General features: G+C 49.5%; 1 protein-coding gene across 1 annotated transcript in view; it reads right to left on the minus strand.

The window, feature by feature from the left end:
• Nucleotides 1–10,021: 10,021 nt before the first annotated feature.
• The window catches only part of SLC43A1 (solute carrier family 43 (amino acid system L transporter), member 1), a 37,687-nt gene continuing 31,766 nt past the window's right edge, over nucleotides 10,022–15,942 (minus strand). The window contains exons 12-13 of the mRNA XM_006875785.1: nucleotides 12,438–12,561; nucleotides 10,022–10,156 (exon numbers count right to left, since the gene is read on the minus strand). Coding sequence (XP_006875847.1) covers nucleotides 10,022–10,156; nucleotides 12,438–12,561 — 259 coding nt within the window. The remainder of the gene's footprint in view (nucleotides 10,157–12,437; nucleotides 12,562–15,942) is intronic.

Raw genomic sequence — 15,942 nt, forward strand, 5'->3', positions numbered from 1 at the left:
AATTTATTTAAAAATTCTATTATTTTATCTCCTTCTGTAAGATTTGTTAGCGTGGAACCAGAAAAATAGGCCGTGGGTAAGTATTTCAGGGCTAAATAGGGTTATTAGAGAAATGGGAGCCCTCCCATACCATTGGAGCCTCTGGGTGGAACAAGTGATTAAGCACTAATCGAAAAGTTGACATTTCAAAGCCACAAAGAGAGGCTGAAGTAAGGCCTGAAGATCTCCTTCTGAAAGGTCACATGGAGGATTACTACTGGGCGCATGCGTGGGTCACTGTAAGTCAGAATCCCCCTAAAGGTAACTAAAAACAACCCATGCCATCCAAGAAGTTCCTGCTGGCTGGAGTGCTGCTTCCCCCCACGACTGAAAGCTGAGGTCTGAGCGAGAAAGAGCCGAGATGGCACAATATGGTCTCATTGTTCCATAGAATACCCTAAATTGTCTGGGTGATGAGCTATAAGCCTGGGTAAGACCTCCAGCTTAAGTTCTCCATCCCAGGCCCTGTTGCTTCGCGGGTTGTATTGACATTCCTGGTCACAGCCAGCTTTGGGTAAATCAGAAAGCAGCTCCTCTTCCTCTAGGGAACACAGCCCAACACCAGAGCAAATATCTTAGTGAGCAGAGCAGAAGACTGGATTTCAGTTCTCACAGCAGCGTTGCCCCCCACCTGTACACAACAGCCTTGTAGACACCCAATCTCTATTCCTTAGCTCCCGTAGTATCAGAGATGAACTAGGTCAGAGAAGCAGTTCTCCAGTGAGAGGAGAGACCAAGGGAGACAAAACCCCCATGTTGGGGCTCCTTGCTGGCTTGAGGTGTGAGCAGGAGCTTTATCATTCTGGTGTGTGTAGAAAGAAACCAAATTAGCTACCATTAAGTCTGTTCTGATTCATAGTGCCCCCCCGTAAATTGCAGAATAGCAGGACACGATAAGGCTTTCATGACTGGCCTTTTGGAAGCCAGGTGCCTTTGGATGGGTTCAAATTGCCACCTTTAATTTGGTAGCCAAGTGCTTAGTCCCTTGTGCCCCTCAAAGCAAAAGCCTAGGCTAAGAAGGACGTTGTTGTTAAGTGCCATAGAATCAGTTCTGACTCATAGCAACCCTGTAAAAGACCTCCGAGGAACAGTTGGTGGGTTTGAACTGCCGATCTTGCAATCCTTGCTGTCCAGTGCTTTATCCTGCAGGTCACACCAGGACTCCAAGAAGGACATGGGGTGTGGAGGGGAGGGCAGGTAGCAACAAAATGTCAGTTTCCCATTGTCTATTAGAAAATTGCCTTTCTTTGAGTTTAAAAAAAAAAAGGTCTAAGGTGGGTCCCATCAGACAGAGGTCTGGTAGTGTAGGGGTTACGAATCGGGCTGCGAACCTCAAGGTCAGCAGTTCGAAACTACCAGCGGTTCCGTGGGAGAAAGATGAGACTTTCTGCTCCCATAAAGATTTACAGCCTCGGAAACCCTGTACAGGGTCACTATGCGTCGGAACCGACTCCACATATTTAACAACATCAGAAGGAAGCAATTGAGGAGACATCTGATTTGAAATGCAGTTTAAGAACCTAGTTTGGGAGGGGCAGTGGAAAGGCAGGAAACCTGGAGTGGGAGGAAAATCCCTGAGATTCACTGGCTTGAGCCAGGAAGAATGACGGTGAGAAGAGAAGGAATCAACATCTAAGGTTTGAGGAAGGTGGGCTTTGGATAAAGGGGGGTGAGGAGGGGATAGTGGGAGCAGCTGGCCAGAACCTGGGGAGCTCCAAGTTTGGACTCTCCCACGGCCCTGTATCAGACTGGCTTCCAGGCGGCTACTGACTAGAGGCTGGAGGAGGAGGGGCTGCCGGGGCCTGGGCAGGGGGAGGGGGATGCTGGTAACTCAGAAGCAGCCTGTCCAGGTCACAGAATTATCGTTGTGAAATATTCATGGGCCTTCAGTCCAGATGCTATTTCAGAACAGGGAGAGCAGGAGGAGTATGTAAGCCTTAGGAAGGAGCCAGTAGCAACTGCTCTCCAGCAACCCCACCTCCACCACCGCCGGCCCAGACAGACCCACGCATACACGCTCGCTGTCACACACTCACACAAAGCGGAGCTACAAAGCACGTGCCGGCACGCTAGCCACCCACGGGTCCCACAGACAGACAGATGCACCCCAAATAACTGACAGGCATGCACACCCTCCCAACCAGGACTTGCTCACTGGGAGACCACACTCCGCTGCCAAGCTCGTACCCCGAGATCCCACACTCACAGACCCCCAGCCTCTCCAAACAATCCAGACTCACCACCTAACACACCACACACCCTGAAATGGAAGGAACCCTGCAAGCTCATCCAGTCCAATGTTCGGATGGGGAAACTGAGGTTCGGAGAGGGGAAGGGATGAGCCCAAGACTCCCACGCCCGGAAAGAAACAAAATTCATTCACCTCCCCTGGCTCTGTGAGTATACACCATTTTGCATTTTCTGCATACACAGAGTGTAGCTGTAGTTTATGCCTCCCTTTCTGCAGTCCCCCAGCCCCCCTCCCAGCCCATACCTCCCCCCACCCCCCAGCTCATTACCTCATGCCTAGAACCGAGGAGAAAATAGCAATTACCTCCTCATTGAATTGCCTACATGCAACTTCCCCTCCCTCCCACCCAGCCTGCCAATGGTGGTTTGATCTATCTGACAAAATGTATGTCATTATGTCATTCAGGAACCTGCAAAGGCTCCCTATTGCCTAAAAATTAGACAAGACACCTTAGCACCGCATCAAAAGATCCCTTAGAGTGGGGTCCCAGCTGCCTTTCTAGCCTCCCCAGTCATGGCCTCCTCCCAAATTGGCTATTATGATCTTATCAATCTGGCCATCCATTATCCTGAGCTTGAAACCCACACACCTACTTTGAAAGCTCCCTAAAGTTCCTCAGTGGCCCCCAAATTAGGAAATCCATTCTGTCTTCAAATCATAGTCTCCAGAGCCCTTCCCCAAAGGCAAGTCTCTGACCCTACAAGGGGCTCTCTTACACAGTCCTTCAAAGTCACAAATACTCTTGAGAGACTCAGATTCTGGCCAAGTGGATGGCTGTCCCCTGCTGGCCATGTTGGGAAGCACAGCCAGGCTTCAATCATCCTAAATTTAAAGAGTGCATCTATTTGCCATGTTGTTGTTTTGTGCTGTTATGTGCTATGGAGTCGGTTCCGACTCACAGCGACCCTGTACAGGGTTTCCGAGGCTGTAAATCTTCACAGAAGCAGAAAGCCTCATCTTTCTCCCGCGGAGCAGCTGGTAGTTTCAAACTGCTGACCTTGAGGTTTGCAGCCCGATTCGTAACCACTACGCTACCAAGCTAACAGAAAGGTTGGCTATTCAACCCCACCATCCACTCCTTGGAAACCCTATACAGTGTGGATAGGAGGCAGAATTGGTTCTTAAGGAGAATGGGTGTGGCGCTGTAGGATAAGCAAGGTCAGTTTGAATGACAATGGTCAGCAGTTCAAATCCACCAGCCATTCCTCAGAAACCGGATACAGGGTCCGTTGAGTCAGAACCGACTTGACAGTGCTAAACAATAACAAGGCTCTTACAGAGTCCTGGTGGGCACCGTTAGTTAATGCGCTAGGCTGCAAAGTCCACTTGAACCGGGATGCCTAAGATTAAAGCCCACCAGCTGCTTCTGAGAAACCCTACACAGGGTCACTATGGGTCGGAACCGACTCGATGGCACTTAGCAGCAACAACAACCACAAGCTTGGCAGTTCAAACCCACCAGCCACTCGGAAACCCATTACAGGGTTGTTATGAATAGGAACTGAGTGAACTTTCTGAACTGTTGGCTTCTGACGTTAGATCCCAAGCTCATGAGAGAACTCCTCTTCTCTGAAATACAATGACTCCAGAAAAAACTTGGGCTCCCAGGTCATTCCTGAAGGGAAATTAGCCCACTAGACTCTGAGAGGCCACAAGGCCAGGGACAATCCAGGTGGCAGGCCCACTGGGGTCAGTTTTTTCCATGAATTTTTAATGTTTCCAGAAGGACCTATCAAATGTTCTGAAACCTGAGCATCTCCTTTTATCTCTGTACATGATGCCCTTTATCCATCTTCATTGTCCCCCGGGGAGGGGCGTGGAGGGTATGCCTGGGACAGCTGCCCACTGGACTCGAGAGTGACCACACTTGGGGAATGGTTACTACTGTGTGACCCCTTTTGGACAAGTTACTTGCCCTCTCTGAACATCCATTTTTTTCATTTGAAAGCTGGGAGCCCTAGAGCCTCCCTAAATCCAGTTACTAGCCCGTGGAAAGGTGACCTAGCTGTATGAGCTTGTGACTGTCACTCTACTGACGCTCATCCTTCCTCCTCCCATTTTCTTCTAACCACAGAGATACCCCTACCCCTTCTCTAGAGAGGTGGGGGTTTTCTGTAGTTCTGCCATTCCCTCTCAAATCCAGCCTGCTTCTTCCAAGATCCTCTGGACATCCTAAGAACTTCAGAAGAGAAGAAGGGAGGAAGCCAAGAAAGTGGGTATATAGAGAAAGGAAGATGGAGCCACTGAGACAGAGGAGTGGGCAGGTCAAGGAAAAAGGAAGGGGAAAAGCTACTCAAAGAGAATAGCCAGGTGTAGACTTATTCTTGCTCTCTTTCCTTCCTTCCCTACCGTCAAGCACCTTTTCCACCACGCCTGGTCCCATCACACTGGAAGCAGAAATAGCTGCTGCACCCAGCTGTATGAAGTCAGGAGGCTTGATGACAGGATCAGGGTGGGGTGGGCAAAGGAGGTTCTTGCTTAATTCTTCTAGTCCACCAGTCCATTGCCCAGTGTTTCTAAAACTGAGAGCCATTGGTATCTGATTTCTTTGGGAGCTTCGAAAATGCAGATTCCTGGTCCCCTCAGACCTACTGACCTTGGATCTCTGAGGGACACCCTGGAATCGACATCTTAATTAGTGGGGCTGGTTATGAAGCACTCTAAAGTTTGCAAAGCATCTCAAAGGTGCAGTGATTCCTGGGGAAATCGGACAAAGAAAATGAAGGAAGAAAAGTTAGATATCTCTCTCTCACACACACACACACACCACAACACAACACACCACACCACACCGGTAGTGTAGTGGATTATGGGCTGGACTGGGCTGCAGTTTGGATCTACTGTTGTTCAGAGGAAGAAAGATGAGGCTTTCTGCTCCCACAAAGATTTATAGCCTCGGAAACCCTAGAGGGTCATTATGAGTCGGTACCGACTTGATATCACACAACTACCAAACACCCACACACACACACTCACTGTAAAACTTGGTGGAAATTATGTGTGGAAAGGGAGGTGATGCCAGGGATGAGGGGTAAAAGATGAAGGAAAATCAAGGATGGAGAACAGTGGCCGAAGTCTGAGACCTCCGGGGAGAGCCACAGCGAAGGGAAGACCCACACCTAAGCAGCAGAAACCCAAGCAGACAGGCGTCTGCAGGTGTCTCCCACCCCGCCCTCTGCTCGTAGCTGGAAGAGACTAGGGACTTCTGAAAGGGTCCCCCACCCCGTGTCTGGGGGGCAGGCTCAAGAACCTGCAGCCAAGCAGATGCACCATCAACACACTGTGGCTCAGCGCCCTCCCCTTGCCTCTTCCTCCCCCAACACCACTAGGGTCCCAGGCATCTGACCTCCTCCTCCCGCCCCCCAGCACCGCTCACAGCCTCGGCTCATCTACACAAAGCTCCAATTAACACGTTTTTCCCTCCGCGCCCCGCCCTGCCGCCCCCTCGCCCTCCTAGCTAGTGGCCCTGTTAACCCATGCGACCCCGGCCCTCCCTGTGGCCCTGACCTGCAGGCCAGCGGCGCCGGCGCCGTGAGGCCGGGGGCCGGGGCACTCCGGGAAGTCAGGCGCTCCCCGCCCCCATCTCTGGGAAGAAAAGGGGGGCTTCTCCTGGGAGACTCGGGCGTCGAAATTCCTCGTTCCGTATCCACCGGCCCCCGCACCGTCTCCCCTCCCCAGCCATCTGTTCCACTCGGCAGCGCGGCGACAAACACGGCTCCCGCTCGCATCCGCCCCTGCCAGCCCCCTCCCCAAACTCCCCAGGCGGAGAGACCCCTCCTCCAGGAGACCGAGGCTTCTGCCGACACCCCGCTCCCGGTGTCCCCAGCACCAGCGGGGCAGGGGCAAGCACTGAGACCCTGGCCTTCTGTCGTGAAGGTCGGGTGGGGCTGGGGACAACGCTTGGAACGGTGGGGAGGGAGCAGAAAGACTAGGATCTCAAGGGAGGGACAGGGCAAGCTTCGAGCAGGAGTTCAGGAGGCCGAGACCCCGAAGGGCAGACTCCTGGGTGCATGTGTATGTGTAGGATGGCGGGGTCTCCTCCTAGCTCGCCGCCCCTCGAAGCGACCGGTCCTGGGCGGTGCCTGCCGCAGCCACGCAGCGCCACCTGCTGGCCACGCCGAGTCCCCGGCGCACATTCCTGGCTTCCTCCACCAGCCACGTCAAAACTGGACTATCAATGCTCCCTCTCCATCAACCATTACCGGGTTATTCAGAAAGCAGGGTTCGAGACACAGAGTCCGGGGACATGCCGACAAGCCCTCTGGGAACTGGCCCACTCTCATTGGTGGGTGCGGTCCAATTCTGGTTTCCTACTTCGCAGAAAGAGCACTGGGTTGAACCATTTGTGCAGACTTTGCCAAGTAACCATCTGTAGAATAGGTTATTGTTAAGTGCTATGGTGTTGGTTCCAACTTATAATGACCCTGTAAAGGGTTTCCAAGGAGTGGCTGGTGGGTTTGAACCGCTGACATTTAGGTTAGCAGTCCAGTGTTTATTCTACAGTGTCACACCAGGATCCCATACAATGGGTGGGTCTGTTGTCTTCCCTGGTAAAGAAAATGTACGACAAAGAAAGTAGAAATGGCTTCTCTTCAGCGCTGTCTTCCAGCAGCAGTTAACAGTTGAGATTCTCCGGGATACATAAGGAGGCCTGGTGGCGCTGCGGGTTAGGTGTTGGGCTGCTAACCTTTGGTTCCCAAGCCACCATCTGCTCCACAGGATTAAGATGAGGCCGTTTGCTCGAGTAAACATTTAGTGTCAGAAACCCTAAATATAGGGTGGTTCGCTATAAGTCAGAATTGACTCAGTGGCAGTGGGTTGGATTGGGGTTTTTGGATAGCACAGCGCTAAGAACTCAGCAACTAACAGAAAGGTCAATGGTTTGCAACTCACAACGGAGAAAAAACCTGATGATATGTTTCCATAAGATTCGTTGTTAAGTGCCCTTGAGTGGGTTCCAACTCATAGCGACCCTGCACAGGGTTTCTGAGGAGAGGCTAGTTGGTTTGATTGGCTAACAAAAACAATTGTGGTTAGCAGTCTAGTGCTTACCCTACAGCATTACACCCGGACTTCTTAAAGATTGTTGTTGTTGTTGTAAGTGCCGTCGAGTCGGTTCCGACCCATAGCAACCCTGTACAGGGTTTCCAAGGGTGTAAATCTTTACCGGAGTAGAAAGCCTCATCTTTCTCCCTTGGAGTGGCTGGTAGTTTCGAACCGCTGACCTTAAGGTTCACAGCCCGATTCGTAACCACTACGCTACAAGATTACAGCCTGGGAAACCCTAGGGGGCAGTCCCACTCTGTCCTATGGAGTCCTTAGGAATTAGAATCAAACTATTTGCAGTGGGCACTGTACAGGGCCTTTGAGTGGACAGCTGAGAGCTAGGCTGAGAAGTGGGGGACTTTTCTACCCAGTGACTCCTATGGCTAGCTAGGGCTCCACAGGCAACCTGCTGGGGTTCCCACAACTCAACCACCTACCCACTCCAGGGTTTGTTTCCTCAACCTATGAGCAGGGATGACAGTACCAACCACTTGGACCAGAACCAAACTCATAGCCATCACAGCCAACTACAAGGGCCCCTACATGACACAGTAGAAGCGCCCCCTAGGATTTCTGAGACTGCTCATCTTTGTACATCTCTCATACTTGGGACATGCTATCAGGAAGGGCCAGTCCCTGAAAAAGGGCATCATGTTTAATCAAGTGGAGGGTCAGCGAAAAAGACCCCCAATGAAATGGATTGACAGTGTCAGTTGCAATGAGCTCAAAGGTTAAAATTGTGAGGCTGGCCCAGGACCGGGCAGTGTTTTGCTCTGCTATATATCAGGTAACTATGAGTTGCAATGGACTCACTACCTAATAATGACATCTTTATAGGAGTAGACCACCTCTGTCATTGTCCCATGGAGCAGCTGATGGGTTTGAACCCCCAACCTAATGGTTAACAATCCAACACTGAATCCACCAAGCCACTTGGGTTTTGTTAAGTGCCATCATGTGGGTTTCGACTTGTAGAAACCCTGTAAAAGGTTTCCAAGGAATGACTGGTGGGTTTGAACTGCTGGCCTCTCAGTTAGCAGTCCAGTGCTTATCCTCCAGTGCCACATACCTATGTTGTGTTGTTAAGTGCCAGTGAGTCAGTTCCAACTCATAGCAATCCTCTTTGTAGGATTTCCAAAGAGCAGCTGGTGGGTTTGAACCACTCACCTTACAGTTAGAAGTCCAGTGCTTATCTTACAGCAGGACTCCTCACATACCTGTGTTGTTGGTGTTAAGTGCTGTCAAGGTGGTTGTGACTCTTAGAGGCCCTATATAGGGTTTCTGAGGAGTGGCTGGTGGTTTGAACCGCCACCTTGTGATTCAAATTGATCTTGCAGCCCAGTGCTTATCCTATAGTGCTACACCTATGTTGGTGGTATTAAGTTGGTTCAGACCCACAGACACCCTGTGTAGGGTTTCCGAGGAGCAGCTGGTGGGATCGTCAGGATTGAATGAGACACTTGTGTGGGGCAAGCAGGTCCTCACCTGGCCGTCTGTCCTCCTGGTCCTGTCAGTCATGACTTTTGCTACCCTCCAAGGTTTATGCCTCTGGGGCACCAGCAGGTGTACTAGAGACTCCAGAAGGCCCAGGATAAATAAGGTATGTCTTCCTGGAAGGTCCCTTTCCTCAAAGATGTTGTTTTCCCTCGAGGTAGGTAATTTTAAAACCTCACTTTAATGTTAAAAGCAAATGTAAATATAGTATAAAGTGGAACTCAACATTTGCATGAAGTTTCAAGATAAAATCGGAGACCACAGAACAGTGTTACTTTGAGCAACCCTCCAGGGATTCACTGGTGGATGTGGCAAGAGTCAGTACTGCGAACTCTTTCCACGGCAACCTGTCCCGACCTCCCATCTGGAGAGAGACCAGCCTCCTAGACATCTCCCCAACCCTCCAAAGTTGGGGGAAGGGACAGGAGCTGGGCTCTTTCTGGGCACTAAGGGCAGGGCAGGGCTGAGAAGAGGGAGCTAAACCAGACACCAGAGAGGGATAGACTGGTACTCCAAGTGTCCCACTTCATGCCCAGCTGAGCCTGGGTGAGAAGGAAGGAGGGCAACGGAAGACATCCACCCACTCCCAGGCAGAGGTGTAGTGCAGCCAGTCTCTCACTTCCCTTTTTATTTCCTGTAAGAAGCAGCACCAGGGAGGGAACCCGCCCTCCAGCCCCTGGAAGGAGATTGTCCCCCCATACTCCTTCCAGGACGCAGCCCACACCCTCAGATCCCTCTGAGCTAGCGGAGGGTGGCTGCGCATGCGTCCACACCCAGGCACACACACACACACATGCACACTCCTGACACTGCACTGCTGGGACCTCAGGAGCAGGCAGCCTGTTCGCTGACCCCCTCGTGAGCCCCCAGGATACAGGCCCAGTGGACAGATCTCCTCCAATCCAAGGACCACCAGGAGAAGATCCAGTCCCTCTAGCCCAGGGGTTGTCTTCAGTCAATGGAGCGTTACTTTGGGAGATTTTTTTAGGGTATGTCTTTTTTTTTTTTTTTCCCCCTTTTTGCAAATCCCTACAAAAATAGAACTCTGGGTATTTATAAATCCGCGGTCCCTGGTTCTGTGTGTATGTTACAGGTAGGAAAGCCACAAGGAGCACTCCCTTTGGTTGCTCGGGCTGGACTGCTGCCGGTCAGGTTCCTGGGCCTTGAAGGTCTATGCTTTCATCAGCTCAGCTAGGGGCTGCTAAGCACCTTCTGGGGGTCCACCCAGCTGGCAGCGTACTCCCTCTGGAGTCGGCTACGAAAGTAGAAGAGGTAGGAAGGTAACAGGAATCCCAGGAGTGAAAATAACAGGAGGCTCAGATTGACCTAGGGACCAGAAGAAAGAGAAAAGGAGTGAAAAAGGTACTCCTCTGCCACCATAACCCTCTGCGGCCCTCCGGAGTCTGCAACAGGGATGAGGGCACAGCCACTTTTGCACCAAGCCCTGGGATAGATTGATAAACATAGCTAGTATTTATTATGAGCACTGGACTGCTTGCCAGAAGGTTGGTGGTTCAAACCCACCAGCCACTCCTTGAAAACCCTATACAGTGTTGCTATGAGTCAGAACTGGCTTGACGGCACTTAACAGCAACATGCATTTATTATATGCCTGTGGTATTAGTTGGTGGCAGTTAGTTGCTATAGAGTTGGTTCTGATCCATGGTGACCCTTTGTGTGTGGTGTAGACCTGCTCCTTAGGGAGTAACAAGAACGTGACCTTTTACTAAGCATATCGCTAGGCCTGTCTTCCAAGGTGTTTCTGGGTAGGTTTAAACTGCTAGTCTTTCAGCTTAACAAGTACTTAACTGCTATACCACACAGGGATTTCATATTATGTGATTGGTGCAAGATCCCTCGGTGGCACAAATGATTTGTACTAGCTCTGGTAGCGTAGTGGCTACGAATCGGGCTGCGAACCTTAAGGTCAGCTGTTCGAAACTACCAGCCGCTCCGCGGGAGAAAGATGAGGCTGTCTACTCCCGTAAAGATTTACACCCTCGGAAACCCTGTACAGGGTCGCTATGGGTCGGAACCGACTCGATGGCACTTAACAACAACAACTCACTTTAAAGCTGATGGTTCAAGTTTACCCAGAAGAACCAAGGAAGAAAGGCCTGGTGATTGCTTCCATAAAGGTTACAACCTAGAAAACCTTATGGAGCGCAGCTCTACTCTGTCACACATGGGGCGTATACCATGAGTTGGAATCGGCTCGACATTAGCAAATTCAGTTTTGTTTTTACTTTTGATGAGCCAGTCACTGCTCCAGTGGTATCTCATGGAATGTTCCACAGCCTTGTAGCGTGGCTGAGTTGCGAATACTTGGAGGGGTCTCCTGGCTTTGAACCCCAGCTGATGCCAGTACCCATAGGGCAACTGAATATACCATCTGAGCTTTGGAGACATGGTCTGTGGGCTGGTGAAAGATGGCTCTCGGGCAGTTAAAGGAGCTGGGATGTGAACATGGAGGACAGAATGCTTGGGGGTCCCCAGAATGGGGCTCCAATCAGTTCCCACCCCGTTTCTGCCATTACTCCCAATACAAAGTGCTGTTCAGGCAGAAACCAAGGTGAAAGTGAGTGTGAACTACTGAGCACATCAGGTCCCTGTCTGTCCTTCCTGCAGTTCTAGAGGGTCTCCCAGGCACGGGGCCTCATGGGCAGATGTCAGCTCAATGTAAGAAAAAGCCTTTCTAACAAGACAATGGCTGCCTTGGGCAGGAAGGGCCCCGAGTGGTGCCAACGGTTTGCACTGGCCTATTAACCTAAAGGGATTTCTGGTATGGTGCTGTGAACCACAGGATTGGTTCAAACCCACCAGCTGCACCTCAGAAATCCTAGACAGGGTCGCTATGAGTCAGAGCCAACTCAACAGCACTTAACAACAAATTAACCTAAAGGTTAGCAGTTTAGTGCAGCCCGAGGTGCCGTGGAAGAAAAGTCTGGCAGAAAGCCATATGGAGCAGTTCGACTTTGTCGTATTTGGGACTGCCATGAATCAGAATTGGCTTGACAGCAGTGGGTTTGACCTCGTACAGGACTGGGCACCCCTCCCTGTGGCATTGGTTGGAGTGCTGGAGAGAGGATCCTTGCATCGAGCGAGACTGGACTAGCTAGACCTGTGGTTCCTGAACACAGGTCCTGCATTGAGGACTGGGCCACAAGTCACCTGGGAGCGCATTACAAACCCAGCCCTCTGGACCTGGCATTGAGAGAGGCCAATCCAGGAGGCTGGGGAATCTCTCAACACCCTTTTCAGGGGTTCTATTGGAATCCCGCAAAGGAGCTCTGGTAGCGTAGTGGTTACGAATAGGGTTGTGAACCTCAGGATCAGCAGTTCGAAACCACCAGCTGTTCCCGCGGGAGAAAGATGAGGCTTTCTGTTCCCTTAAAGATTTACAGCCTCGGAAACCCTGTACAGGGTCACTATGAGTCAGAACCGACTCCACGGCACTTAACAACAACAACAACAACAACATTGGGATCCCGCAGAGTGAAGACGATAATGTGAGGGAAAAAATCTTTCTCTCAAATCAAACCCCTAACTTACCCGCAGCACCCCACAAGGTAGCTCCAGCCATCCCCGCGTTACCCCCAGTTCTCACCCAGAAGGGGTCTCCTTTCAAGGGTCCCACCATGGCCATGAAGAGCGGCTGCTGGAGCAGGGCAAACACAGCACTGATGAGTGACTGCAGACCCGTCAGCGTCCCGAAGTGGTTGGATGGGAACCTGTGAACGAGAGGGCCCGAGGATCAGGGGCAAGCGGCCCTCTTGGCCCCAGGATCCCTCTTGATCCCCCACCCCACCCTACCCAGATATTTCTCTGCATGCACTCTTGAGTACTCGGACCTCAGCCATCTAGTGTTAGGTCCCTTGGCCTCAATGGTGTACTCTGGGACTTACAGGACTTAACACCTACTGGTGTGGTGCTGCGGGTTAATGCACTAGACTACAAGCAAGGTCAGCTGCTCAAGCTCACCAGCCGCTCCTCAGAAACCCTATATAGGGTCACTATGGGTTGGAACTGACTCGACGGCACTTCACAAGAACAACTACTTGTTAGACACCAGCAAGTAAAGGTGCAGTGAGGGTTCAGCTGCTAATAAAGGTTGACAGTTCAAACCCATCAGTCACTCTGTGGGAGAAAAATGTGGCACCCTGTTTGTGTAAAGCTCACAGGCTTAGAAACTGTGGGACAGTCCTCTGAGTCAGGATCCACTGACACCAAGAGGCAGGGATAACATTAACCTCACTGCATTGTTTCCTTTTGCTTCTTTCCTCCCCCTTTGTTATAGTGGAAATGCACACGACAAAACCTTCACCAATTCAGCAAGTCTACGTGTAAGATTCAACAACACTGATCACGTTCTTCATGGTGAACAGCCACTCTCAGTATTCTTTTCCATATTAATCTGCTCTTTGGAGAGAGATTTGTTGAGTTCCTACTGTTTCAGGCCCTGTTCAGGATGGCCTGGGCAGCCTCAGCAGGAAGAGGACAGTTAGGTAAAGACCTGAAGAAGGTATGAGTGTTGAGTGTTGTGGGTAACTACAGGAAGAGGAAGAGCAAGTCTGGGGATGCAGGCTTGAGGCTTCTGAGAAGCAGGGTGGCCAGCGTGGCTAGAGTGGAGTGACTGAGGGAGAGGATTATAGATTGTGTCCAAAAATATATATGTTATAGATCCTACACCCCTATACCTCTAAGAAGTCCTTGTAGCACAGTGGGCTAAGCATTGGGCTGCAATCTGAACGGTCAGTGGTTCAAATCCACCAGCTCCACAGGAGAATGATGTAGGAGTCTGATTCTATAAATAGTCACAGCCTCAGAAATGTCCTACGAGTCAGAACTGATGTGATGATGGCGATGGGGTTGGGAGTTTGATATACAGGGTTGCTATGGGTCAGAACCAACATGACGGCACTTAACAACAACATCATTAATATCACACATAAGTAAAATTTTGCTGGAGATAATTTAAAAACTACCGCAGTGGTACATAAACATGGAGCTAACAGAAATTCAAGCTGGATTCAGAAAAGGAGGTGGCATGAAGGGCATTCCTGCTGATGTCAGATGGGATTTTGACTAAAAGCAGAGAATACCAGAATGATGTTTGTATGTGTTTTATTAACTATGCATAAGCATGTGGTTATCATAACACGTTATGGATACCACTGCAAAGAATTCCAGAACTCTTAATTGTGTTCATACACAAAGTGTACATTGACCAGGCAGAGTGTATTCGAACAGAACAAGGGGATACAGTTGTTGTTGTTAGGTGGCATCAAGTTGGTACCGACTCACAGCGACCTTATGCACAACTGAACAAAACACTGCCTGGTCCTGTGCCAACCTCACATTTGTTGTTACACCTTATCCCATTGCTACTGCCACTGTGCCAATGCATCTCATTGGGGATTTCCCTCTTTTTTGCAAACCCTCCACTTTACTAAACATGATATCCTTCTCCAGGGATTGGTCCATCCTGATAATATGTCCAAAGTATGAGAGATGAAGTCTGGTCGTCCTGGCTTTTAAGGAGCGCTCTAGCTGTATTTCTTCCAGCACAGGTCTGTTTGTTCTTTTGGCAGCCCATGGTACTTTTAATATTCTCCTCCAACACCGTAACTCAAATGCATCAATTCTTCTACGGTCTTCTTTATTCACTGTTCAGCTTTTGCATGCATATGAGGCTATATAAAATACCATGGCTTGGGTCAGGTGCACCTTAGTCCTCAAGCTGACATCTTTGCTCTTGAACACGTTAAAGAGATCTTGTGCAGCAGATTTGCCTAATGTAATTCATCATTTGATTTCCTGACTGCTGCTTCCATGAGTGTTGATGGTTGATCCAAACATAATGAAGTCTTTGACAACTTCAGTCTTTTCTCCATTTATCTTGATGTTATTTGTTAGTCCAGTGGCAAATATTTTTGTTTTCTTTACATTGAGGTGCAACCCATATCAAAGGCTTTGATCTTTGATTTTCATCAGTAAGTATTTTAAGTTCTCTTGGTTTTCAGCAAGCAAGGTTGTATCATTTGCATATCGCAGGTTGTTAATGAGCTCTCCTACAATCCTGATGGCAATATAATCCAGCTTCTCGGATTATTTGCTCAGCATACAGATTAAGTAAATGTGGCGCACACCTTTCCTATTTTTTAAAAATTCGGTGTTCCCCTTGCCCTGTTCGAACAACTGCCTCTTGGTCTATGTACAAGTTCCTCATGAGCACAATTAAGTGCTCCAGAATACTCATATTTCACAATGTTGTCCATAGCTTGTCATGAGCCACACAATCGAAAGACTTTGCATAGTCAATAAAGCACAGGTAAATATCTTTCTGGTATTCTCTGCTTTCAGCCAAGATCCATCTGATATCAGCAATGATATCCCCCTTTCCACGGCCTTGTCTGAATCTAGCTGGAACCTCTGGAAGTTCTCTGTGAATATAGTGTTACAGTCAGTTTTGAATTATCTTTAGCAAAATTTTACTTGCATGCAATATTAGTGATATTATCTGATGATTTCTGCATTCTACTGGATCACCTCTCTTTAGAATGCCCACAAATACAGATCTCTTCCAATCAGTTGGCCAGGCAGCTGCCTTCCAAATTTCTTGGCATAGATAAGTGAGTGCCTCCAGCGCCTTGCCAGTTTGTTGAAAGATTTCAATTTGTATTTGATCAACTCCCAGAGCCTTGTTCTTTGTCAATCCCTTCAATGCACCTTGGACTTCTTCCTTCAGTATCATTGGCTCTTGATCATATGCTACCTCTTGAAATGGGTGAACATCGTCCCAGACACTGGACAAATGAATAAGGAAGACCAAAGCAGAATGCCTTTGAATGCTGGTGTTGGCAAAGAATACTAAATATACCATGGATTGCCAGAAGAATGAATCAATCTCTCTTGGAAGAAGTACAGCCAGAGTGCTTAGAATTGAGGATGATGAGATTTCGAGTGACAGATTTTGGACATGTTATCAGGAGGGACCAGTCTCTGGAGAAGGACATGAAGCTTGGTAAAGTAAAGGGTCAGTGAAAAAGAGGAAGAGATGGCTTAATACAACAGCTGCAACAATGGACTCCAGTATAGCAGTCATTGTGAGG

This window comes from Chrysochloris asiatica, unplaced genomic scaffold (assembly GCF_000296735.1).
Source record: "Chrysochloris asiatica unplaced genomic scaffold, ChrAsi1.0 scaffold00339, whole genome shotgun sequence".
NCBI lineage: Eukaryota > Metazoa > Chordata > Mammalia > Afrosoricida > Chrysochloridae > Chrysochloris > Chrysochloris asiatica.